Below are 25,136 nucleotides of genomic sequence, written 5' to 3'. Positions count from 1 at the left end.
TTAAGATCTTAAAACTTAGGGCTTCTGGTAGTACCTAGAATACCAAAGTCGAGTAAAGGAGGTCGAGCCTTCTCATTTATAGCTCCTAAACTCTGGAATAGCCTTCCTGATAATGCCCGAGGCTCAGACACACTCTCTCAGTTCAAAACTAGATTAAAGACCTTTTTTTTTAGTAAAGCATACACTCAATGTATCACTTAGCGGTATGATACATTAATGTGCCCCCCACAGGTTTCTTCATCTCGTTTATATACACTATGAACAGCAGCTACGCTAATTAATCTCTTTATTCTCTATTTCCACCTGGGGATACTCATCCTGAGGCCCTCAGACTATGCAGCGCCACTGATTCGATCCACGACAAGCGACGAGATGATTCCAAGGTTTCCATATCGTGGACCAGGCCGCATCCTAAGCAGGTGCTGTGGTGGTCATGGAGGAGTAGAGAGCATGAGACTGATTCCTGTGACCCTCCAGGGACAGACGAATCTTCACTGAGATCCAGCTTCGAGCCTCTGGCGCTTAGACTGCAGCTCTGCACAAGACGTTTGGCCAGTGGAGAAATGGTCATGCCCATCTGAGCCTGGTTTCTCTTGAGGTTTTTTAAGTCTTCACTTTCGCCAATTGGTGATGTTTTTCCCTCGCCGCTGTCGCCACTGGCTTGCATGGTTCGAGATCTGTAGAGCTGCGCATCGATGGATTTGCTCTTCAGTGTTTGGCCCCTCAGTAGTGAATATTAAACCACACTGAACTGAGCTAAACTGAACTGAACTTAAACTCTGATAACTGAACTACACTGTTCCTATTTACTATGATCTTTTATGTGAAGCTGCTTTGACACAATCTACATTGTATAAGCGCTATACAAATAAAGGTGAATTGACTTGAATTGAATATTTAGCATTGTGCAGCGGTATATATTAAAGGGATAGTAGACCCACACCAATTTACTCTCAAGTGGTTCCAGGTTTGTTAGTTTTTCTTTTTCTGTTAAACACACACAAAAAAAAATTTTTTTTTTTTTTTTGAAGAATTTTGGTAACTGCTCATTGCACAGATAGAAAAAAAACACTATTAAAGTGTCTAACATTCTTCAAACTATATTCTGTTGTGTTCTACAGAAAAAAAAGATTTTAAAACTGAAAGGGGTTTGGAACAAGTTTAGGGATAGAGTAAACTATGACAAAATTTTGTGTGAACTATCCCTTTATGGGTCGTGAAGTCAGGAAGTGTATCAAACTAACCACTGTGCTTACAAAAATACAACACAGAAGATGTATAGTAGGCCTACCACCACAGACGTCTATTTATCACTTGTTAGGCCTACACTAAGCTATCCAAAATGAGCTGTAATCTTATGCAACCACTGAAAACGTTGCCATCCAGTGGTGTGATCCTTAGAATCTTTTTTCTTCGCCTTTAAAAAATAGAACGTAATCGAGGACTTTTAATTTGAAAATGAGCTCAGCGTGCGCCTGCTCTGTTCGTTGTGCTGCTGCTTGTTGTGTGTGTGTCAGTCTGAGGATGTCTGACAACGCAGAATCTCCTACTGAAAACCAGAAAGATGAACCTTCGATACAGCACGCTGTCACAGATCACTCTGAGTCATCGGACGAGAAGAAAAAGAGTATGTTTTTAGAATTATATATATGTATATACGACAAAACAAACGTTCATAATTTTATTTTAAGTGTTTATTTTGAGCGGACTATCATTGAGCTACTTCCGCGATTTCTCAAAGATTGACAGCTCTGTCAGCCAATGAGTTTTCTGTTTGTATGTTAACTGCCAATGGCTGTCCTTGTAGGCGTGTGCTTCTCACGACAAGGGCGTGTGTTGTAGTTTTGTTTATTGGAGAAAATGCTAATGCTATTCGCTAATTTAATGAACTCCAATGCTGTTCAACATTCTTGCCGAATCATTCAACCTTAGATGATAAGATATTAGTGAATTGAATACCATTTATTGTGTCTTTGTGAACCCCTTTGCGAGCCAATGGCTTTATCGTACTGTAAAGTAAGTTAACGTTCATGATTTTATTACGTTTGTCGTGCAGATGTAACGTTCATATAATAGCGCGTTCTGTAACATCACTGTAATAATTTGACATCACATCATTTTACATTAGCTTTAGAATTTCGTTTTCTATAAAATAATATATATATATATATATATATATATATATATATATATATATATATATATATATATATATATATATATATTGAGATTTCAAATGGTATAAGAAACCAACAAAAAGCCAGTTAAGTAAAGATTTTTCGTAAAATCTACACATTAAATGTCAACTGTTTAGTTTAAAGCACAATTTAATACAATCAAAAGAAAATTATGTGAATAACATGTTTAACGTTATAATAAAAGTTTTTACATTTGTTTACAATTACATATTCTTGAAAAGTCCTTTATTACGTGTAAGTATATCTTTCCAACACAAAGCAATATGGGATAAATATAAATGTGCACAGGAAATAATTTTCTCTTTTACACTAGAAAATTGCTGTCCATGAGATGTGTCTTTTCATGAATGGAATATGTAATAGTTTTTAGCTTAATACATATAGTCCACATAATCTGCTTTACGTGATTTTATTGTCATTTTTTTCTTCATCTTTTAGTTGATGTGCTTTTGAAGGCGGTCGCTGATACGCCTATCATGAAGACCAAAAAATGGTCTGTGGAAAGGAGGAGGACGGTACAGTCACTCGCCCAGTTCATCTCACGCTTCCTCAAGCTGGAGCCCAGTGAACAGTTGGTATGTTGTTTCATTAAAAAGTAGTGGAACGTCCACAGAAATACTTTCTTTTTAAATGGACAGCATGACAGCTGGTTTGTTCTCATGTTTACATCACATTTAATAATACTGATTGTTACTTCTATATGTTTTCAACAAAATGCAATCTGAAATCTTGTAAGCTTCCCTCAAACGATTAAGTGAAAGAATAATTTCTGCAGAATACACTTGAAGCTAAGTAAAGATATGATTGTTATGATATTTGTTCCGTTGGTTTCTCATGCGTTTTTTATGTTTATATTTAACAATCAATTATAAACCACAACAAATGCCAAAATGTCTGCCTGGTTTGTGCAAAAACAGGAATATTCTCATTAATCGTAATATCTAATAATAATTAATCCAATTTTAGTACTAATATATGTACCAAAGATGATCAGTGGTTTTGTGTTTGTTGGTGATTAACACATCACCAAATGGACATAATTGATTTCTGTGTATTCAGTACAAAAATGTTTACCAGCAGTGCACTTTTTTTGATGTAGGGTAAATAGGCTTATTAAAATGTAATTTATTGTAACAAAAATTATATATAAATATTTAAATGGATATTTTGAACATGAATAAATGTAAAATTACACTTTAAAAACCTCAAAGCTATAGAAATACATCAAAGATACCGCGGCAATGAGAGTCAGCATTTTAACACGCCAAACAAACTAGCCTGACAGATGCTTATCAGTGACCAACCTTTTGCTTGGTGTATCCTGGCCTTAACAATCACAGTGCTGCCAAACACAAAAAAAAACTGATTTACATTCATTTCCAGTCTTTATACTTTACTACTATTTTTCAAACCAATAGGTTTTAATGTTTTGTCAAAAAGAAGCTGTTATGCATTTGAAATATAATAAAAGTTGTATGTGAAAATTTTTTCTTTTTTGTATTTTCATGAGTATGTAATCGTTTATTTATTTATATTTAGATTTTGATGGGGGCAATAAATTGGGACGTCTTGTCCTTTTATTGTATACAGTCATATAAAGATTTTAGGAAACTCTACTGAACCCATGGTTTTCTATATTTAAGACAATATATTTAAAACTATGGTGTGCTTCGAAGGTCCTAAAATTTGGAAGATAAAACCTCTAAATGATAAATAATATCACATGACATCTCATACAGTGTCATTGTTCATTTAAAGAAACTACTTTTTATATATATATATATATATATATATATACATTTATTTATTATTATTTTTTTTTTTGTTACTTGTTTACAACTCCCTTAGAGTTCAACACTTACTAATAAGTATTATTTATTAAGACCAATGGAAGAGGAACAGTTGCTATTTTCTAGGCTGATATGGCTAGTAACTATACTCTTATCTAGGCATAATAATTAAGGAACTTTACTGTTGTGCAATAGTTGCAGCAGGCGCAATGATATTTCACTGTGCCTGGAAGTAATCCAAAGCTAAGTAAACAGGTAAATGTTTTATAATATCACCCAACAACTTTTCAATTTCTGTCAGTCTTATTACGCAATGTAATTACAGAAGGGTCAAGCTTTTAATTGGAAAATTATTAAACTTTTTTTTTTTGTTTTTTTTTGAACAAGATTAAATTTTTTATCCAATTCAGTGATCTATGCTAAGCTGGCTCCTGCCAGACCTGGAGATCAGCTGAATGGATTTAAAAATGGTAAAACTTAACTCTGTGGCACTTGTAAAATTAGCCTATTTTGGGAAAAAATGTGTAAAGTTTAATTAACAAAAATAAGACCAAAATAGAAAAGCCATAGGTAGCAAACTTATGTTCAGATGCCTGTAGATCTACTTTTAGCAGTAATTACTAAAATATTCATTTTCTGCATAACCTTATCAGTCTCTCAGATCGTTCTAAAGAAATCTTTTTCCACAGCTCTCACCACAGCATATCACAGATGATTGTATTTCTAAAACCAGTTAAAATTATATTGAATAAAATTAAACAGAAGTAGAACCATGAGATGATGACAGTTTTTCATCAATGAATGCTTCATCTGTTTTTTCTTCCATCAGTTCATTTATGTTAATCAGTCATTTGCACCATCACCGGACCAAGAAGTCGGTGTGCTTTTCGAGGTAAGTTTTTTTCATTTTTTCCAAATGTTTCTCTGCCCCTTGCTGGCTTTATAATGATTTGAAAGTAGACATAATTTCCCTCTCTATTTTGACAGTAGTGCAGCCACTGCAGACAAATGTTAAATTTTAAGGGTGTGTTTGGTTTAATTCAAACTATCTCTGGTGTGATTGTTCTGTAAATGTACTTCATTTGAAGTGTATAAATTGTCAACCAAACCCTGGTGCACACCAAAACATTCTATTGTGAGCTGACTGAAATAAGAATGCAACACAGAGGAAAAAACAGAATATGATCGAAAAGACTACTTGAAGGGGGTGTTCATAAGACTGTCATAACATTTTTTATTATCATGGCATGACACATGCTTGACAAATATTAAGCCATTTCGTCGGCGCCAGTGGTGGAGTGCTTAGTGCGTTGACACATGCACTCTGGTGCTCACGGCGACCCGAGTTCGATTCCAACTTCACGGTCCTATGCCGATCCTTCCCCTCTCTCTGCTCCCCATACTTTCCTGTCAATACTCTACACTTTCCTATCCATTAAAGGTGAAAACCCCCCAATAAATAAATAAATAAATAAATTAAGCCATTTTAAATGAAAGATGATATTTGCTATGACTTCACATCAACGTATACGCCACAGTCTGTCAGTGTCTTTTTCAGTGCAACAAGCTGAATATGTCATTACATTTCATCAGTAAAAGTGTCAATACTCTGTAAAATAATTGTATATAATAAATTAAATTTGCACCACAGTAATTGAAATAAAAAATTTTGTTAAGTTGTGAACAGACACAATATTACAACTGAACAAATGAGACTTATGTTGTCATAACCATGCATAAAAATATCATTCATGTTCATGATGCGTCATGCCATGATTATAAAGGTTTCATGATACAAATACCCCTTCAAGTAAAGTGCTATAACAAAAGCTAATAATACTTAAATAAATTATTTGTTCATTGTTTGTTCATGTTCAGTAAATACAGTACATTAAAAGTAACATTAATGGAACCATTAAAGAGAACTAAACTATGTGACGCAGGCTCATTAGAAATACATGCTTCAGCCTAAATTTTTATGAAACCGCAAAAACATACTTAACATAATTTTTGATTTCATTCAGTAGCTCGCTTTGTATTCCGCTAAGTCATGGTTCCACAAAAGTAATGTAAAATCAAGGTAAAAAACTGGTCACAGTGTAAATTTTTGCTATTGGTTTGGTTTAGGAAAGTGTATGGGTCAGTGGTTCATTAAGTGATCCCTAAGACAAGTCCTGGCTTCCTGTGGATGTGTACAAGCAGGACATCTGTCTGAAAGGTATAAAAGAAAATACCCTAAGTAACATATTTCAGACTTTTTCAAATGTAGAGAGCGCCCTCTAGTGGATTTGTCATTTGAATTGTGGAACAAAATGTATGTGGAGCATTGTATTTTACATTTGGCTGAGGCACATATTTTCAATGAGGCTGGGTTGGAACTACAAGTGCTTTGGAGATCTGATTGCAGATTGTTACGCTATTCAAAAGACTTAAGTGCAAGTAAGATCTAATAAGACACCATGCAATTGAACAATTGTGTTAGAACTTGTATGATGGATGGATTTAATCGGTTAAAGCCATTTTGCAGGTCATTTGTTGTACACACTATTTTAATGATTTGTCAAATTAATGTTGTTGTTGTGCTCTGTTTTACAGTGTTTCGGAAGTGACGGCAAACTAGTTCTCCATTATTGCAAGTCCCAGGCCTGGGGATGAATGTACCGCTCTGTTTTTTTTCTCTCCTATTCTCTCTCCTTCATTTATACACATCCATCCTCAATAACATCACTTATGCATAATTATTAGTTTTTATAACTTATTGATTTTGATGTCTTATATTTTGTAAATAATAAAGTGTAAATAATATTGTAAAACAGTTTATTTCATGCTTGTTTTTTTTTCTTTGTTAAAGAGGAGATCAGGTGGGAGGAATAGCTGGAAAACATAAAAAACACTAAATACCTTTAGCAGCCGATTGTGATGCATGTTTTGAGTGTTTAAGCTCATGTTGAAGTGATTTACAGGCACAAGGACAGTATGTGATTCTCAGATTCCCAGTGATTACTTTTGCACAGGCGGGGTTGGTAATAATATGTCCCAGGACAGAACGAGTCACATGTGAGCGGTGTGAAGAACAGGTGGGACAGAGAGATGTTAAAAAAGGGTTGGATGGAGGAATGTAGAAGAAGACAGGATAGAAAGATGGAGACGGCGCTAACAGATGGACTGAAGAGGGATTATGGATGCTCTTCGTAGAGTCTGACACTAATTTCCAAGGAAAGGCAGGAAAAGGAGGAGATTTGGGCAGGATTGTACCAAAAAAAGGGGAAAAGCTGAAATAATCACAAAAAGGATAAGAAGGGAAACTGCTTTCTGAAGCAAAGAGACGACGACCTTCTGTGTTTAACAACTACACAGAAGGTAGAAACATACGACAATTAATGGATCGACGGAGGAGGAAATTATTTAGGAGGACATGATGTAAGAAGATTAAAAGTCAGGTAAAAATCTGCTTTTTCATGCAAAAAATGTTGATTTTTATATAAAATGTAACAACATTTACTTCTTTATAGTACAACTGTAAAAAGAATTGCTTTTGTATTCATATATATCGTTTGATGTGTAAAAAAACTAACAAACATCTAGTACCTAATGGCGTTTATATGGCATACAAATGCATTTTGCAGTAAAATGCGTTAAAAGATTCTGCAAAACTTCTAAATGTACAGTAGTTTGTAGATGTTCCTATTAGGTCTTTGAAAAGGACTTTTGTTTTTGTAACCTACAGTAATATAGTCAGCTTTATTCCAATTTCTATGAAGCTCCAGTTCTTATTGCAGTTCTTATTATTAAGGATAAACATAAAATATTACTACCTATAAAAAATACATGCACACCTACAAAGCCCAAACAGATTAAAACAGATTATTAGAGGATTACAAGTAACGTTAGACTTAATGCAAGGGCTTAACTCATAATTTCATCACGTAACTTCGAGCGTAATCCTTTGAATTCTCTCTCTTTTCTCATTTTTTAAATCCCATTCAGTGGTGTACTGAATGATGCGTTGGGGAACATCAGTAATAGTCCGGTGTCATTTTTGTCGCATTACATAAACATGTTTGTATACCTCGTGTTTACAGTTCTGTGAGGTCTAAGGTCTTAAATGGGTCTTAATTCTTACCTCCCACAATTTAAGGTCTTAAACCAGAGCACAAAATCGTGCACTCTTAAAGTCATGGCATTAAATGGTGCATGCTTTGCAAAAAATTTATATATTTTTTGTGTTTTATTGTTTTTCAATGCAATAATTATTCTTCTATTAGGATGCATTTCTTAATAACATCTACTTTTTGGAGGAACTGATCAAATTTTTCCGACCAACATTTTTTCATATCTAAGTGTAAATTTGCTTTCCAAGTACTTGCATCTCAATTTAAGAAAATATAGACACTTGTATTGGATTTAAATACTTATTTTAATGTAATTTATATGTATTGAAGTGTTTAACTGATTGAACTCATTATATGTGGTCTATATATGTTCATAAGGAGCATATTAAACTATTGTGTTCTCTTCAGTATTCATTATTACATAAATTTGTGATTATAATTTACCTTCACAAACACTGCAGAACCCCAATGTTATACATAACCTCTTGTAAAAACTGTAAGTAATAATTAACTTTTTTTTATTTAGTGTTGTCCTAAATAAGCTTTTGAACTTAAAATTCTGTCATCATTTACTCATCCTTTACTTGTTTTAATCCTGTTTGAGTTTCTTTGTTCTGTTGAACAAAAAAAGAGAAGATATTTTAAAGAAAGCAAAAACCTGTAAACATTGACTTCTATAGTATTTGGGGTTTTTTTCTATGGAAGTTAATGATTGCGAATTTTCTGCTTTCTTCAAAATATCTTCTATGTCCATCAAAAGAGTGAAATGCAAAGGATTGGAACCTATTAAGTAAATTAATTAAATAGTGAGTAAATTTTATTTTTGGATGAACTTTCAGTTTAAACAACACAATGTGTTAAGAATCTATTCAATAAAACTGGATGATTGTGGTAAATTGTACTTTTTTCTGAAGGGCAGCACTAAATGAAAACAATATCATTTTAAGGCAAATGATATAGAATTGCGTGTCATTATTTTATTAAAAAGTAAAAAAAATGGAATTGTTGTTATATCGTTAGAATTTTTCACTTAAATTAAAAATAAACAGTTGCATATAAGTGGATGGGTGTCTTTAAAAGCAGTCACTGTTGTAAATGGTTCAAACATAAAGAAAATGTGCAGAAAATGAAGGATTTGTCTGAAGAACAGTTTAACTGCTTACAATACACTGGGGATTCATGAACCCAAAAATAGATCATACACACACAAAAGTATGATTGGATTGTCCACATTTTACCCAAGTTTAGATTAAAGTAATCCAGCATTTTAAAGAGTAAATATTACAATGATATGGCAAGTAAAGCATATTGTAAGGCATATGCAATTGATCTGTGTTTTATGTATCATATGTTTTATTAAATCATTTATACAGTTGAAGTCAGAATTATTCGCCCCTTTGATTTATTTATTTTTTTCTTTTTAAAATGTATTCCAAATGATGTTTAACAGAGCAAGGAAATTTTCACAGTATGTCTGATAATATTTTTTCTTCTGGAGAAAGTCTTATTTGTTTTATTTTGCTAGAATAAAAGCAGTTTTTAATTTTTTTAAAACCATTAAGGTCAATATTATTAGCCCCTTTAAGCTATATATTTTTGATTGTCTACAGAACAAACCATCATTATACAATAACTTGCCTAATGTTGACCTAATTAACCTGCCTAGTTGACCTATTTAACCTAGTTAAGCCTTTAAATGTCATTTTAAGCTGTATAGAAGTGTCTTGAAAAATATCAAGTGAAATGTTATTTACTGTCATCATGGTAAAGATTAAAGAAATCAGTTATTAGAAATGAGTTATTAAAACTATTATGTCTGGAAATTTGTTGGGAAAAAAATCTTCTCTCTGTTAAACAGAAATTGGGGAAAAAATATACCGGGGGGCTAATAATTTAGGGGGTTAATAATTCTGACTTCAACTGTATACTGTTTTATGTTTCAAGGCTATGTACACTCTTGGACCATTTCATTTGCGTTTCGTTATATTCAGTTTTGACTTTCTAAACTTTTGTTATGTTACACGGTGTATTCAGTACCTATTTGCATAAAATACAAGAAAAAAAAATGATCATCTCATTTTGTTTAAAGTATTACGATGTATTATAACAACTTTTAAAGTTCCTTTCTCAAATCGCTTTACACTAATCAAGACAGCATACAGTGGTGTGAAAAACTGCAGATTTCTTATTGTTTTGCATGTTTGACATATTTTAAAGTTTTAAATCATCAAACTAATTTAAATAATATTCAGTATTAAACAACACAAGTAAACACATGCAGTTTCTAAATTAAAGTTTTATTGTTAAGGGAAAATATAATACAAAACTACATAGCCCTGTTTGAAAAAGCGTTTGACCCCTCGGTTTAAACATAACTCTGGTTTATCACTATAGGGATGGCTGAGGTTAAACTGACGTTTCAACACAGTGTCGAGATACCGAAGCGTATTTTAATAATGTTCCTTTTTTATGACCAAAACAAGACACATTTATTCACAAAGTGTTCATTCGGATATCAAACCAATGTTAAAACAAAACACGTTACATCTATAGCTCCATAAACCTGGATTTGAACCCATTATCTCTGTATGCTAATCAGGAACTATCCAAATGACTATCCAAAATGTCACAAAAGACCCCACAACATAGGTTCCACACTCGATTGCTGGAGGGCAGCAGCTCTGCACAGTTTTGCTCCAACCCTAATCAAACACAGCTGGTGCAACTAATCAAGGTGCTCAAGACTACTAAAGGTTATTAAGCAGGTGTGGCTTGGAGCTAAACTATGCTCCACAACATCCAAAGAACTGCAGGCCTCACTTGCCTCAGTTAAAGTGAGTGTTCATGACTCCACCATAAGAAAGAGAGTGGGCAAAATAGTTTGCATGGCAGATTTCCAAGACAACAACCACTGCTGAAAAAATAGAACAAAAAGAAATATATTTAATTTTTTTCAGAAAACACCTTGACTACCCCCCCAGACTTTTGGGAAAATACTGTGGACTGATGAGACAAAAGTTTAACTTTTTGGAAGGTGTGTGTCCCATTATTTGCGGTGTTAAAGTAACACTGCAGAGTAAAATGTGGTGGTGGTAATGGTCTTGGACTATTTTGCTGTTTCAGCACCTAGAAGATTTGCTGTAATATATACAACCATGAATTCTGCTGTGTACCAAAATATCCTGAAAGAGAATGTCTGGCCATCTGTTAATGATATCAAGATGAAGCAAACTTAGGTTCTGCAGAAGGACAATGATCCAAAACGCACCAGCAAGTCCACTTCTTTTAATGGCTAAGGAAAAACAAAATAAAGACTTTGGAGTGGCCTAGTCAAAGACCTGAGCCGAATCCAATTAAAATGATGCTGTGACATGACCTTAAAAAGGTGGTTAATGCTCAAAAACCCTCCAATGTGGTTGAATTACAATAATTCTGCAAAGATGAGTGGGCCAAAATTCCTCCACATTGCAGTAACGGACTCATTGCAGGTTATTGAAAGTGATTGATTTCAATTGTTGCTGCCAAGGGTGGCACCAACCAGGTTTTCACACAGGGCTATATCGTTTTGTATGTGGTGTTTTCTTAATATATAAAAAAAAGATAATTACAGGTGTTATCTGGAGTGAAAGAAATTTTGTGAACATAGGCCCGATTTGACCTAAGTTTAAATAGTTTTAATTAATTAGTTTAATTTTCAAGATTATTTAGTTAAAGGAAGTTCGGTGATGCTTTGTGTTGTATCACAATTGGTTATAGTAAAAAAAATGTAATAACGTAATATAAAAAATATAAGTAATAATATAATAAATAAAAAAATAAGGGTGCAAGAGAGTGAGGAGTTTTATAATCTAACTTTTAAAAAAAAAATTACATTTTAAAACAATTTTAAAAAGAAAAAAAACTTTACACTTTTTATGTTCAACCAAAAATTTTAATTACTCTCTATTTACTCACCTTGTAGTGTTTCCAAACCTTTATGAGATTCTGTTGAACACAAAATTAGATACTTTGGAAAAAAAAAAGACACCCATATAGTAGGAAATACAAATAATATGGACGTCAGTGGTTCCTTGTTTTAACATTCTTTAAAATATCTTCTTTCGGGTTAAACAGAAGATAGAAACTCAAGCAGGTTTGTGATAAGTAAAGGGTGAGTAAACAATGATAAATTTATCCCTTTAAGTTGTACTGCCAAGTACAGTGTTTAAATGTATAAGCATGTAACCTATATTGTTCTTCCCTCTCTTATCAAGGTTCTTCCCTTATCTGACCCTCTCCTTTAATAAATCCACATCTTCATTTATCCTACCATCTGCCATAGTGATCTCTTACTCATTTCTGCATTATAGCATTTTCTCAATTCCTTTGTCATCCCAAAAGACATATTTTGCTCAATCATCCCGGATTGCCCTTTATACAGCCAGCTCTGCCTTCTAATTGGTTAGCATGTTGGAGCACATGTCCAGACGCTCTCGTTCCCTGCTCTCTCTTATCCTGACCTCCCTCGCCCTCGCTTTATCTGTGCTGGCCTTCTGTACGTCCTACTGGTGTGAGGGAACGCACAAGGTGGTCAAACCTCTCTGCCTTTCACCTGTCAAGATGAAGAACTGCGGACAAAACGACAGCGAGCCTTACACTACAGGTATGACCCCATGTCATATTACGTGTGTAAAATAGCAGTCTGGCAACAAAAGTGTGACATTCCACGAAATATTAACTTAACAATAAGAAGTTTTGTGAACCAACTGGTTGAGCAAATGACTCCTTGATAAAAAAACTACAGTTTACTAGTATAGCCTGCTAAAACAGTTATATCAGTTGGATGAATATTGAAAGGGTTGGTTCACCCAAAGATGAAAATTCTGCCACTCACCCTTGGGTCATTTCAATCCCCTGAGACCTTACGATTGAAAAGATATTTTCAATTAAGAGCACTCTGATCGTCTCTATAAACAGCAATGGTCCCAAGACGGAAGTCCAGTAAAGGAACAAAAAATAAATAAAAAATAAAAAATTCAATGTGACATCAGTCTTTCAACTTTAATAACAAAAGCGACAGGCATTACAGCATATTACATACAGACATTACAGTCAGCAGCGAAACACACAAGCTATGACACTAGAAAACAATGGCTGGCTCTGCATTTATTTACTTGAACCCAGTACTTCAGGCGTACTGTATGTGCCTTGCAGGAGCCTGCACTCTGCTTCCGAACATTGCTTTGTGCACAAAGTCAATCACAAAGACATTCACCTTTAATGTTTCATCCTGGTAGAATGACTGCCTAATCTTACTTAAGGATCATATAATTGTCCAACAAATACACTCTCTATGTATTTGTTTACACTACAGCATTTCTTAAAAACAATCAGGGCTGTAAATGATTTACAAATACTCGAATTACTGTAATTGTGTAATTTTTTATTTTTATTTTTTAATTATAATTTTTTTATTTTAGAATTGTTCGCAGAAATTGTACTTGACTAAGTAGTTAAATAATTTTTTATACCTTTACTCGAGTATATTTTTAGTTCTGTATCATTTTTTTACTCCACTATTTTCCTTCAACCTGCAATGACTATTTTAGATGTTTATTTCTCTTGTTTAAGGTTATTGGCTAAGTACAATAATTAGTCCTGTGTTATTCCGGCAGCTAGCTCTCTGCAACTCTCACATGGTGGCTCACAGAAGCTAAGCAGGGCTGTGCTTGGTCAGTAGCTGGATGGGAGACCACAAGGGAAAGATAGGTTGCTGCCGGAAGTGGTGTTAGTGAGGCCAGCAGGGGGCACTCATCCTGCAATCTGTGTGGGTCCTAACGCCCTAGTTTAATGATGGGTACTCTATACTGCTCAGTGAGTGGCGTCTTTCAGATGAGACGTTAAACTGAGGTCCTGACTTTCTGTGGTCGTTAAAAATCCCAGAATTCGAAAAAGAGTAGGGGTTTCATCCTGGCCAAATTTGCTCAATGACCTCTGTTCATCATAGCCTGTCCATCATAGCCTCCTAACCATCCCCATATCATATTTGGCTTCATCATTCTGTCTCCCCTCCAATCAGCTGGTGTGTGGTGTGTCTGGCACAATATGGCTGCTGTTGCGTCATTAGGGTGGATGCTGCACACTGGGGTGGTTGAGGAGATTCCTCCCAAAATATGTAAAGCACTTTGAGTGTTTAGAAAATCGCTATATAAATGTAATGAATTATTATTATTGTTATTCCTGTCAAATCAAATCGTGCATAGAACAATCACATCAGACAGACCAACCTGAGTGGGCTTTTCAAACTTTTCTCCCCATAGACTTCCATTCATACGCACGCGAATGCGGTAAACCGGAAACGCAAGGTCGTGCGTCAAGTTTCGGTGAAATCTAACCTGCGAAATTGCATCACTTGGCTGCGTGAGACCAATCGAGGATCAAAATGTCTAATCATCTTGTTAAATTCCGCCACTTTTCGCAGTGCTGTACGACAGAATTTTGCATGGTCAAACTCTAGTGTGACCGCAGCTTAACTCATATCTCTCATTTTCTAACGGAATCTGAAATATGGTAATACAGAGGCAATAATCAGTACTACCAAGTAGAGAACATGTTGATAATGTTCTGCTAATAACCAAATGGTTAAAAGTGAAAGTTGGTTACCCAAACTAAAATGTTACAACAATTTTTGAACACATTGATTGAGTGAAAGACTCAATAAGTGGTGATTTATAAAATGGTTGCCTGCAGAAACAGTAAAAAAGAGCTAATATTTTGAATGATGTGATTAAGTGCATATTTCATATTTATTCATAAAACAATGTTTGTTCATAAAACAAGACAATGAAAAGGAAATTGTCAGAAATAAACGTGACTAATGCACTAATGCACTCATCTTTGAGGATTCTAGAATATGTGTACGTAGAGAAGCAAAGCAATTCAAACAAATAATGAAACCTCCCCAAGCTACAGTCCACTCATTCAGGTGGCTATTGTGCTAATTGGTTATCTTTTTTTTCTCAGAAAGCCCCACCCCGGACCCACGGGGCCCATTACCAACATTATCACCAAAGCGGAGAGAGGAACTTGCCAGGATTCGCCAAAGGCAATTAGCCAATGCAGTGCAGTACATCTGGGAGACGGGAGAAGACAAGTACACCTTCAGATATTTCCACACAGGATTCTGGCAGTCTTGTGAAAAACATGCTGATGGTAAGAAAATGTCTCATCAAGAGAATTAAAATAAAAGAGTCTGTCCCTTTGTCATTTTCTTTCATAACCTCTCATCTTTTCATCCATTGACTGCAAAAAGAAATAGGCCGGATGTTCATGCTGCTCTTTCCTGTACAATCAAATTTAAGATTGACCACTAGCTACTATAAAAACTGCTAGCTGATATGAATTAGCAAAGTGCTAGCATATCCTCCTCAATGCCAACCGCCCAAAAAATCGAGAGAGGTCTGGATGCAGACCTGGTGCAGTGCAATCTGAGCTGCATCCAATGCTTTTTAATGTGTTTATCTAACCCCACCCCTAACCCTACCCGTCACAGTCACGTCACTCACTCCATTGAGTGCATTGTGTCTGACATTGCATCGCTGAGTAATGCTATCTCAGCTTGCATCATAAAGGCTGCATCCAGATACTATTGAAAAAATCTGAGCAGCAGGTTGCCATAATATTTAGTGTTCAGTCAATGTTTTATTTGTATAGGACAAATTATTCAAGATTTTATATGCATAGTATGAACAGTCAAGTTGCTGCTGAACAACTGAACCTTAAATTTTGTAATCATGAGATTTGGGTTTACATTGCACACAATCTTCCCGTACATTGTGAATTGGTACCTTGCTATAATAGCATGGAAATCACACAGTGCCTACCCTAGGGATACCTAGAGAGAAAGCTGAAGCAAGTGACCTCTGCCCATTTCAAGATGGCTGAGGGTGAGCTGGTTGAAGATCTGGAGCAGTGTGAAATGGATTTAAAAGAAATTGTGGAGATATTTACTCCCTTTTCTCCCACTGTCATTTAAACTGTCTGAAATTATCATGCCTGAGTAAAGTCCTCCCGAGAGTCTCAAATGCCCAAATCATACCTTCTCCTTGCTCCTTCCCAATGTTGTCTGGCAGCTCGTCCACTCAACCCTGGTTCTTCATGTTGTGTGCTTGCCGCTAGTCTGCCAGTCTACATTGGTGTTTCAGTTTGAGGATCCCTTATCTCTACCTACAGCCTCAGAATACTGGACTGTAGCTTGTCCTGTTGTCCCAGTGGCTACACCATGGCTCCTGGCTCCTACTTCTCAACCATGACCCATCAGTTCACTGGCTCCACTGTGCTCTCTCATCCCTATGGTCTGGTGTTGACAATCCTGCACCTTGGGATTCCCCTCCTTTGGCTTCACCTCATCCTTCCAACAGACTCTGCTATCCCTCCAGCTCCACCTCAGTCCTTGGTCACTCTTCAGGGCCCTCTACATAGATTAACAATGCCATTGGCTCCACCTCAGGTCTCCAGTTTCTCCTACATCACCTCATCATCATGGATTATCAGCTTTTGTATGTACCATGGGCTGTTACAATACCATGTAATTCGGCCCCCTGTAGTCATGTCTCCTCCTTCCTCTGTTGGCTCCACCGTGGATTAAGAAAGGATGTGGTCTCATCTGACTCCTACTGCTTGAAACTCTGCAGTTTCCACCCAGTTCCTCCAAGTCCCTTCAATTTTCTTTTTGGCTGCTCCCACTGTCTGGTCTGCTCTCTTCTGTCTTCTCCTGGGCTCTTTACTTTTTTGCCATTGCCTTTCTTCTTCGGCTGTCCCCCCCTCTGAATATTGCTGGTAGTAACAAAGAAGCACCTTTTCAATGGGAGGCATAATGTCAGGATTGTTGTGGTCTTCTTTGTGTTTTTGTTGTGTCCGTGACCCAGTTTCTCCCCATGTTAACTTACTTGTTTCACCTGATTCCCACCTCATTTACCTGATTATACCTTGTCTTTTTAGTGTTGTTTTCCTCTTGTGCCTCTGTCAGGTCTAATTTGGCCTGTTTCCACTGAGTGGTACAGTACGTATGGTACGGGTGGGTACGGGTCACCTTTATCAGGCTTGTGTTTCCACTGCCAAAAGGGTATCAATGGTACCCTTTTGGTGGGTGTGGTGTACGACAGAAAGTTTCAGTCAATGTCTGTCATGTCAAAGTAAAGTTTGTTTGAGCTCGGGTAGACCATGGCTCGTGACTATATGTATATATTATTATGGTGTAATGTCTCAGCTGTGTATTTAGAAATGGCGGTGCCTTTGTTTTCATTCTCCTGACTACGCTCTAGTGACATTTCTCTGTAAACCGATAGCGTTCGGCTGCGCAAATGAATACCCAAAAAGTGCTACGGTACAGTACGCTTTTTGGTACCTTTTGACAGCCATAACAGCATACCAAACCATACCACACCACTCAGTGGAAACGGGCCATTAGTAACTCTAATTATATTGACCGTAGCAGTTTTTAATCCATCCATCCAAAATCAAAAGAAATAAAAATTTCTCTAGAAAAACTCAATGGGAAATGCTGTGAAATGTCCTTGCTCTGATAAGCATCACATGGGAAATATTTTTTAAATAATACAAATTTCATAGGTGGGCTAATAATATTGTCTTCAACTATTAGTTTCTGTTTTGAATGGAAGTTCCTGAACCAAAAATGTAACCCATAATTTTAAATGTAATGGGCAAGTTTATAAAAAGGTGGATACCATTCCCCTGTCAAAGTAATTGTGTTGTTTTAGACATTTTAATTCCATTGTTCACTCTTTTTAATTTTGCTACATTTCAGGAGAACGATGTCGTCGGTTCATGGATCTCACTCCTGGAGAGACTCATGGTAAGATGATCCATGCAAAATTACATAACGATATCATAGTAATGATATATAATATTTTGTAGGTGTATGTGAGCCTTTAAGTCTGACTCTACATGCACTCAAATAAGTAAACAGTACATGTTTGTGCTCCTCTCTTCCTGCTGCAGGTGTGCTGTGGTTGTCAATGGTCGCTGAGTTCATGTACATCAGTTTGTTGGGCATAGGCTTCCTGCTCATGTGGGTGGAGGTGTTGTGTGCCCATAAAGAAATGCATGCGCTCAAAATCAACGCATTCGCTGCAATGTGCACTGTGCTCTCAGGTAAGAGACCGGCGCAACAGTGCTCTCTTGTGGTACATTTGGGTAATGCAGTCTGGGGATAATTGTCCTACTGATATTTAGAGGAATCACATTCTATGTAGGGTGTAATTAGTTATAAAGGTAACTAGCTAGTGTACTGTACTGTTTATATTACTGTACAATTATTTTACCTATCCACTCTGAAAAGTAAAGGATTAATTACAGTTACATTATATCAGTGTTATATGTACAGTAATTATTTACCAAGTAACTAGTTACAGTAATTCAGTTACTCATCCACTGAAAAAAGTAATGGATTGCTGCTAATTTTTAAGTAATTTGATTACAGTTACAGTTACTTGCCTGAAATACTGTAAATAAATTGAACATATCTGTATATTATTATCCAAATATATTTTGCAGAATAATTATCTTTTTAACTAAATAAAGTTACATTTATTTAGATGATTGCCTAAAATAGTAAACCGAGTAAGACATTAGTCAAATACAATGTATTACATGAAATATGGTGTCAATGTTTCCTGTTATGATACAGATAATGTTTAACTAAAAGATGTTTGACTTAATACTCAGTCAAGTAATTAAATTCCTTTTTGAGTAATTAAATTACTTTTCAGAAACAGTAATTAGACTATTTAAATGATGCAATTAGTAATTAATTACTTTTTAAAGACTGTTTGCGTCACGATCTGCTTCCATGTTTCAGGATTGTTAGGGATGGTGGCTCATATGATGTACACCACCGTATTTCAGCTGACTGTGATTGTGGGGCCCAAAGACTGGAGGCCTCAGACGTGGGACTATGGCTGGTCATTTGCGTGAGTATATGCTTACACAATATATGTATGATAAAATGTGACTTGAATGTGATCTGAATTAAGGAATACTTCATTTGTACTTAAAATTATGAAATGAAACTAGATCGTTCTTAATTTTGTAGAATCTTTTTCTTTTTTATTACTTTTGGGTCCAGTGAACCGCTCCAGAGCCTACAAATTTAACTACAGATTAGATTATAGGCACTTTTAGCTTAGCACAGCTACAAAATTTGATCATTTAGGACAGGGGTGCCCAAACTTTTTCTCATGAAGGGCCAATATCCAAACTTGTTTTGGAGCTGTGGGCTGAAATTAAATATAGCAACCTGTATTACATTAAAGTTGCCATGGGTAGTTTCCTAATTTATTTCATAATCTTTATAAATCAAAATAACTTTTTTTGAAAATGTGTATTATTTTAACAAACTTATTACAATAAAACCAATAAAAAAATGCATTTATAAAACAGTCAAGTTTAATGCTAAATACACTAGTCATGCTGAACTGCCTTTGCCTTGATTTGCACACTGATGTCTTCTGCTCTGTGCCCTATTCGTTACGTGACAGTAAGTACGTTTTTTAAAAATCTGATTCACTTACAACATTTAATAGAAACATTAAATTTCAGTTAGCTTTTTTTTGTAGCTCAACAATAAAACAAACAAAGTTTGCATTAAAAAAGAAATGGCAATCTCTGTTGAAGGCATTACCCAACCCTTTCCAATCATTTTACCTCTGGCGTGCCAAATCAAAGGATACAAAGGGCCAACTTTGGCCCGCGGGCCCTAGTTTGGGCATCTCTGATTTAGGAGAATAACATTTGCTTTACTTAAAGTTTTAGCACCAATCCAGTGTTGTAATCATATGCAATCTCTGAGCTATTGTGGGTTCTTACTACAAATAATGAGGCATAAATGATCAAATATTATGATCACCCTTTAATTTAAACTACAAGTCTCAATATTAATAAACCATGACTTTGCCAAAACAAACTCTTAATCTGATGCATATTATTAGTTTTGGTATTTAGTTTTAAAATGCTTTTTAGACTTTTATGGTAGAATATGTAGAATTAGGTAGTATTATGTTGAATAAGATCATACTAAAGTACAATTAAATAATCAATATCTCAATAGGTACCATATTAAGCTACTAACATGATTAGTGAGGTTTGTGCTTAAAGGGTCAGTTCACCCAAAAATTAGCATTTACTCTGGAATGAGAGTATAGTTCCCTGACATATCAGCCTGGAAAATAGCAACTTTTCATTTTCCTTCAGTCTTAGTACACAACGTTACCTACAGAAGAGTCAAACTCTGAATAGGAAAAATTAAATTTTTTTTAAAACAATGCTAATGGTCTAATCTAATTCAATGATCTATGCTAAGCTAAGCTAAAAGTTCTCGACCCAGAAATCGGCTGAATTGTTTTATACATGGTAAAACTCAACTGTTTAACTTCATGGGAGTTGTAAATGAGCTTATTTCCAAAAACAGTCAGAACTGTGAGAAGAATCCCATTTATCCCATTGCATTAATAAGACTCAGGAAACAAACTCCTGTTAACTTTTTTAATATCCCCTTTCTTTTTCCTGGTTGTTTCACTCACCTCTCCTCTTCCAGGTTGGCATGGGTGTCTTTCAGTTGCTGCATGGGTGCTGCAGTCATGACCCTCAACTCTTACACTAAAACAATCATTGAGATGCGTCACCGCCAGAGGCTTCGTTTAGAGGAGGCCCGCGCCACAACCCACGCTCCATCCTATGATGAGGTGGTGCCAGGGGGCGGCCTGTACTCCGTCAGCGGCCTTTTACAGTGTCCCAATGGGATGATCGACTCTGTGTGGGCATCAGATGGGAGCATGGGACTGGTGCAGCAGGGGGATGTGCCCACTCTGGTACTGGTTGGAGGATGCGGATCAGATTCATGTGAAGACTGCGAGAGGGAAATGGATGAGATGAAGCTGACCATGAATGGAATTGACTCTCCTTGCTAAAAGAAGATAATGTGAGTTGAAGTGTTAGTTCATCCAAAAATGAGAATTCTGTCATTCTACAAGGGGTGCTTGAATATGGTTTGACTTTTTTATCTTTAGTTAGTGTGTTATGTTGCTGTTTGCTAAACAGCATCCTTAAAGTTAGAGCACTCAAAGTTTAAAGTTCAGGGAGGTATTTTCTTTTAAGGCTTGGTAGGGACTCCAAAAACTTCTCACTGGATTTGTGACATCACAAATCCTACAACTTTATCTAAACCCCGCTCCCGGGCCTGTCGTTTTAAAAAAAAAGTGTATTATGTGGTCAACCAACAGAACACAGAGGGCTAGCTGACCCATTAGACTTTTATTAAGTCTGCGATAATATATTTCAAATGAAGGGTTATTTTAAAATCCAGTGAACGTTCAAAAAGTTGACCGCACTGATAAAAATCCAGCCAATACTATGATGTTTTTAAAGTTGGAATCAAGTTTGGGCCAAAAATAGTAAATCAAATAATATTTTGAAGAGGGAAAATGAGGGATAGTAAATAATTATAATAAGTTGAAGTTAGCTAATATAGCTCTAAAATTCCATGCGAGTTCAACACAAACTCAGGAGGTGGAGATCAATATCAAAAGTATTAGTAATTTATTAAGTACAAATGGATAATTTGATTAGGGTCCTGGGTCGCACAAATATGTCCTATTAGTTGTACAATGCTATCCAAGAGGACACGTCAGGCACTCTGTATGTCCCCCAGAACTAAAGACCCTTTTTATAATCACAGGAGAAGTAGGTGGGTTGTCTCCCTGTCAGCTTTTTTTTTGCACCGTCTGTAGTTTCCCTTTTCTGCACAGAAGAACTGAACAGTTAAATGCACATGCTTTGAGGGCTCCGTAGGCCCCATTATGTTTCATAAAGGGTAACTCATATAAGCGTTCCTCTCTCTGCAAGCATGTCTATATTTTTGGTTATACAGAAAATCAGAAGCGAGAGACACATGCTATTTTTATTGTTTCTGCTGCATCTTTCTTGTCCAAGATAGCTCCTTCTGAAAAGTGCTACATTAGTATGCAAAACACATCTCACTCCAAGAAGAGTTTTGATTAACATATCATTTGGCGGAGCATACAAAACATTTACAATAAAGAGTAAAGAATGACTGTAATGCAAATAATTTAACATCTCTTTAGGCAAAGCACACACTATATGTATATATATATATATATATATATATATATATATATATATATATATATATATATATATATATATATATATATATATATATATATATATATATATATATATATATATATATATATATATATATATATCTTTATTTTAGGGCCAGTTACCAGACATTAAACTTCTGAACTCATTTGATACATCCAACAAACAAAGTAAGGAAATATTGCCACATTTACTTATAACAGATTAATCAATTAATTTGAACCAGACATTTCCTTTTCAAAAAAACCCAACATGCTAGATGTCAAGCAATTATATATTGTAACCTCTACAGCCACATATTTTCATGACACTGTGTGGTTTTAAGAAACCCACATCCTAAATAGAGAAAAGAATTGTCAGACTTTAAAGGACCATTTTTCCTATTAATAAACCATTAGCTAATATTTTTAGCTCAATAGACTCATAATTTACTGCTTATTAACAATTTAAGCTTAAAAGTTACTTGGTAGTAATTAGGGAGACAGAATACGATCATGCAGAATGCATACTTTGTAAAATTGAACAGCCAACCTCTTAGTAACAGGCAGGTAAAAATCCACTATAATGAGTAGTGAGAATTGGTACTTATCTAAAAAGTATCAAAAATGCTGCACAAATAAACCAACAACTAAAAATGCATTCATTCATTTATTCATTTTCTTTTTGGCATAGTTCCTTTACAACTAAAAATCATGGTAATAAAAAACAGCAGCTGTAGTTATCAGTATTTTACAGTCCAAATATTGTAGAAACCTTAAAATAAATTTAGAAAATGTACATAAATGACAGTATTTCGTTAATATATGATGTTAATACAGTAATTGTTATGGGAAGCAGACGGACAAAGGAGGTGAGTGAATTATCAACGATGTTTATTAAACAACAACTGAGCACACAAGGAGAACGGAGGAGAAGTGAGTGGATTCTGGTTGTTCGGGTGATCCTTGGTGGCAGGCTGGATGACTGATACAGAGGGAGACCGAATGCACACACCAGAGGGCTTGCGGGGAAGACAGACTGATGACAAACACAAGGCAGACAGGACACCGGGAACACTGGACAAACTAGGAGAGACAAAGAGCAGATAAGTACAATGTATTGAGGTTGAAATGCTAGTGATTACCAGGAGGTGTTTCACTCAGAGTCCGCTTCGTAGGAACGAGACCGGACCCTGAGTGAAGTGAGGTGTGTGCTTATGTAGTGACTATGAGTGATTGGGTGCAGCTGTGTGTGGTTAATACTCAGGTGATGGTGATCTTTGCGTGATGCTGGTGGAAGAGCCTGGCCAATCCGTGACATTACCCCCCTCCCCAGGGCCCGCTCCTGAGGGCCTATACCTCCGACGCCGTGGTGGTCTACCACGTCCACGAGGTGCTGGAAACTCGGGGTGATTGGAGTGGAACTCTTCCATAAGTGCAGGATCTAATATATCTGATCTGGGGACCCAAGATCTCTCCTCCGGACCGTATCCCTCCCAGTCGACAAGATATTCCAGCTGACCACCACGACGTCGGGACCGTAGAAGGTCCTTGATCTTGTAGATGGATCCGACTTCCGACATCAGTGGGGGAGGAGGTTCCTCTTCATGGCCAGGCTCTGTGGAGGGAATCAGAGGGTCGTGAAAGGGTTTGAGGAGTGACACGTGGAATGTGGGGTGGATCCTATATTGTGGTGGTAACTGTAACTTAAACGTGACGGGGTTGACCTGCTCCAGGATGGTGAAGGGACCAACAAATCTGGGACTAAGTTTTCGGGAGGGCAGTCGCAAGCGGATGTCTCTGGTGGAGAGCCAAACTTTCTGCCCCGGCGCATAGCTTGGACCTGGGATCCTCCTCTTGTCGGAGACCTCCTTGGCTCTGCGAACTGCCCTCTGGAGATGGTGATGAGCATCGTCCCAGACCCTCTCGCTCTCCCGGAACCAGTAATCCACTGCGGGGACATCAGAAGGTTCGCCATCCCAGGGAAAGAGTGGAGGTTGGAAGCCCAGAATACACTGGAATGGCGTAAGTCCGGTGGTAGGTTGCCGCAGGGAATTCTGGGCGTATTCCGCCCAGCCCAGAAACTGGCTCCAGGAGTTTTGATGACCGTGACAGAATGTTCTGAGGAACCGCCCCACTTCTTGGATTTTCCTCTCTGTCTGGCCGTTGGTCTGTGGATGATAGCCAGACGAGAGGCTGACGGTCACACCTAGGAGTCTGAAGAAGGCTTTCCATAGTCTGGAGATGAACTGGGGTCCTCTGTCCGAGACTATGTCCTCAGGCAATCCAAAGCATCGGAAGACATGGTTGAATAAGGTTTCTGCGGTTTCCAGGGCTGTGGGCAGACCCTTCAAGGGAATCAGACGGCAGAATTTGGAAAATCGATCGACAATGACTAAAATGCAGGTATTACCTTCAGATGATGGGAGATCTGTCATAAAGTCAACTCCTAGGTGTGACCAGGGGCGGTTTGGGATGGGCAAGGGATGGAGTTTACCTGCAGGTAGATGGCGAGGACTCTTCGACATAGCGCACTCTCTACAGCCTTGAACGTATCTCCTCACATCCCTCGCCATGTGCGGCCACCAAAAGCGTTGGGATAGCAGCGAGAGGGTGTTGTTGGTCCCGGGATGTCCTGTGCCCAAAGATGTATGGGTGGAATGGATCAGATCTACCCGTTGGTTTTCAGGAATGAAGCGACGATTGGGGGGACAGCCCGGCGGAGTCCTGGATTCGGGAGTGGCGACGACTGTAGGAGCGGACCAGGTGATGGGACAGACTGTGATCTGTTCTGGGAGGATTCTGGCTGGGGTCTCCATGAGTTCCGGCTGATCATAAATACGGGACAGTGCGTCCGCTCGGATGTTCTTTGACCCAGGT

General features: G+C 36.8%; 2 protein-coding genes across 2 annotated transcripts; both read left to right on the top strand.

Moving 5' to 3' along the window:
• The first annotated feature begins 1,511 nt into the window (after window positions 1-1,511).
• atg12 (ATG12 autophagy related 12 homolog (S. cerevisiae)) lies at window positions 1,512-6,803 on the top strand. The gene is made up of 4 exons (XM_056475491.1): window positions 1,512-1,627; window positions 2,637-2,773; window positions 4,818-4,880; window positions 6,584-6,803. Exons 1-4 carry the CDS (start codon window positions 1,525-1,527, stop codon window positions 6,641-6,643), a joined length of 363 nt encoding a protein of 120 aa, XP_056331466.1. The 5' UTR covers window positions 1,512-1,524; the 3' UTR covers window positions 6,644-6,803.
• Window positions 6,804-12,469: 5,666 nt separating this feature from the next.
• On the top strand, window positions 12,470-21,135 carry si:ch211-149k23.9 (germ cell-specific gene 1-like protein). The gene is made up of 6 exons (XM_056475823.1): window positions 12,470-12,742; window positions 15,103-15,291; window positions 17,906-17,953; window positions 18,100-18,252; window positions 18,959-19,070; window positions 20,693-21,135. Exons 1-6 carry the CDS (start codon window positions 12,547-12,549, stop codon window positions 21,063-21,065), a joined length of 1,071 nt encoding a protein of 356 aa, XP_056331798.1. The 5' UTR covers window positions 12,470-12,546; the 3' UTR covers window positions 21,066-21,135.
• Window positions 21,136-25,136: the final 4,001 nt, after the last annotated feature.

The sequence above is a fragment of the Danio aesculapii genome, chromosome 16 (genome assembly GCF_903798145.1).
Source record: "Danio aesculapii chromosome 16, fDanAes4.1, whole genome shotgun sequence".
In the NCBI taxonomy this organism is placed as follows: domain Eukaryota; kingdom Metazoa; phylum Chordata; class Actinopteri; order Cypriniformes; family Danionidae; genus Danio; species Danio aesculapii.
This window is presented reverse-complemented; position numbering and strand designations above follow the sequence as displayed.

Bases quoted from the DNA above. Each gene is read 5' to 3' on its own strand.
- atg12 (XM_056475491.1), top strand. From the start codon at position 1,525: ATGTCTGACAACGCAGAATCTCCTACTGAAAACCAGAAAGATGAACCT. The intron at 2,774-4,817 runs GTATGTTGTTTC...TTCTTCCATCAG, and splicing joins TGGAGCCCAGTGAACAGTTG to TTCATTTATGTTAATCAGTC. The intron at 4,881-6,583 runs GTAAGTTTTTTT...TCTGTTTTACAG, and splicing joins AAGTCGGTGTGCTTTTCGAG to TGTTTCGGAAGTGACGGCAA.
- si:ch211-149k23.9 (XM_056475823.1), top strand. From the start codon at position 12,547: ATGTTGGAGCACATGTCCAGACGCTCTCGTTCCCTGCTCTCTCTTATC. The intron at 17,954-18,099 runs GTAAGATGATCC...TTCCTGCTGCAG, and splicing joins CACTCCTGGAGAGACTCATG to GTGTGCTGTGGTTGTCAATG. The intron at 18,253-18,958 runs GTAAGAGACCGG...TCCATGTTTCAG, and splicing joins AATGTGCACTGTGCTCTCAG to GATTGTTAGGGATGGTGGCT.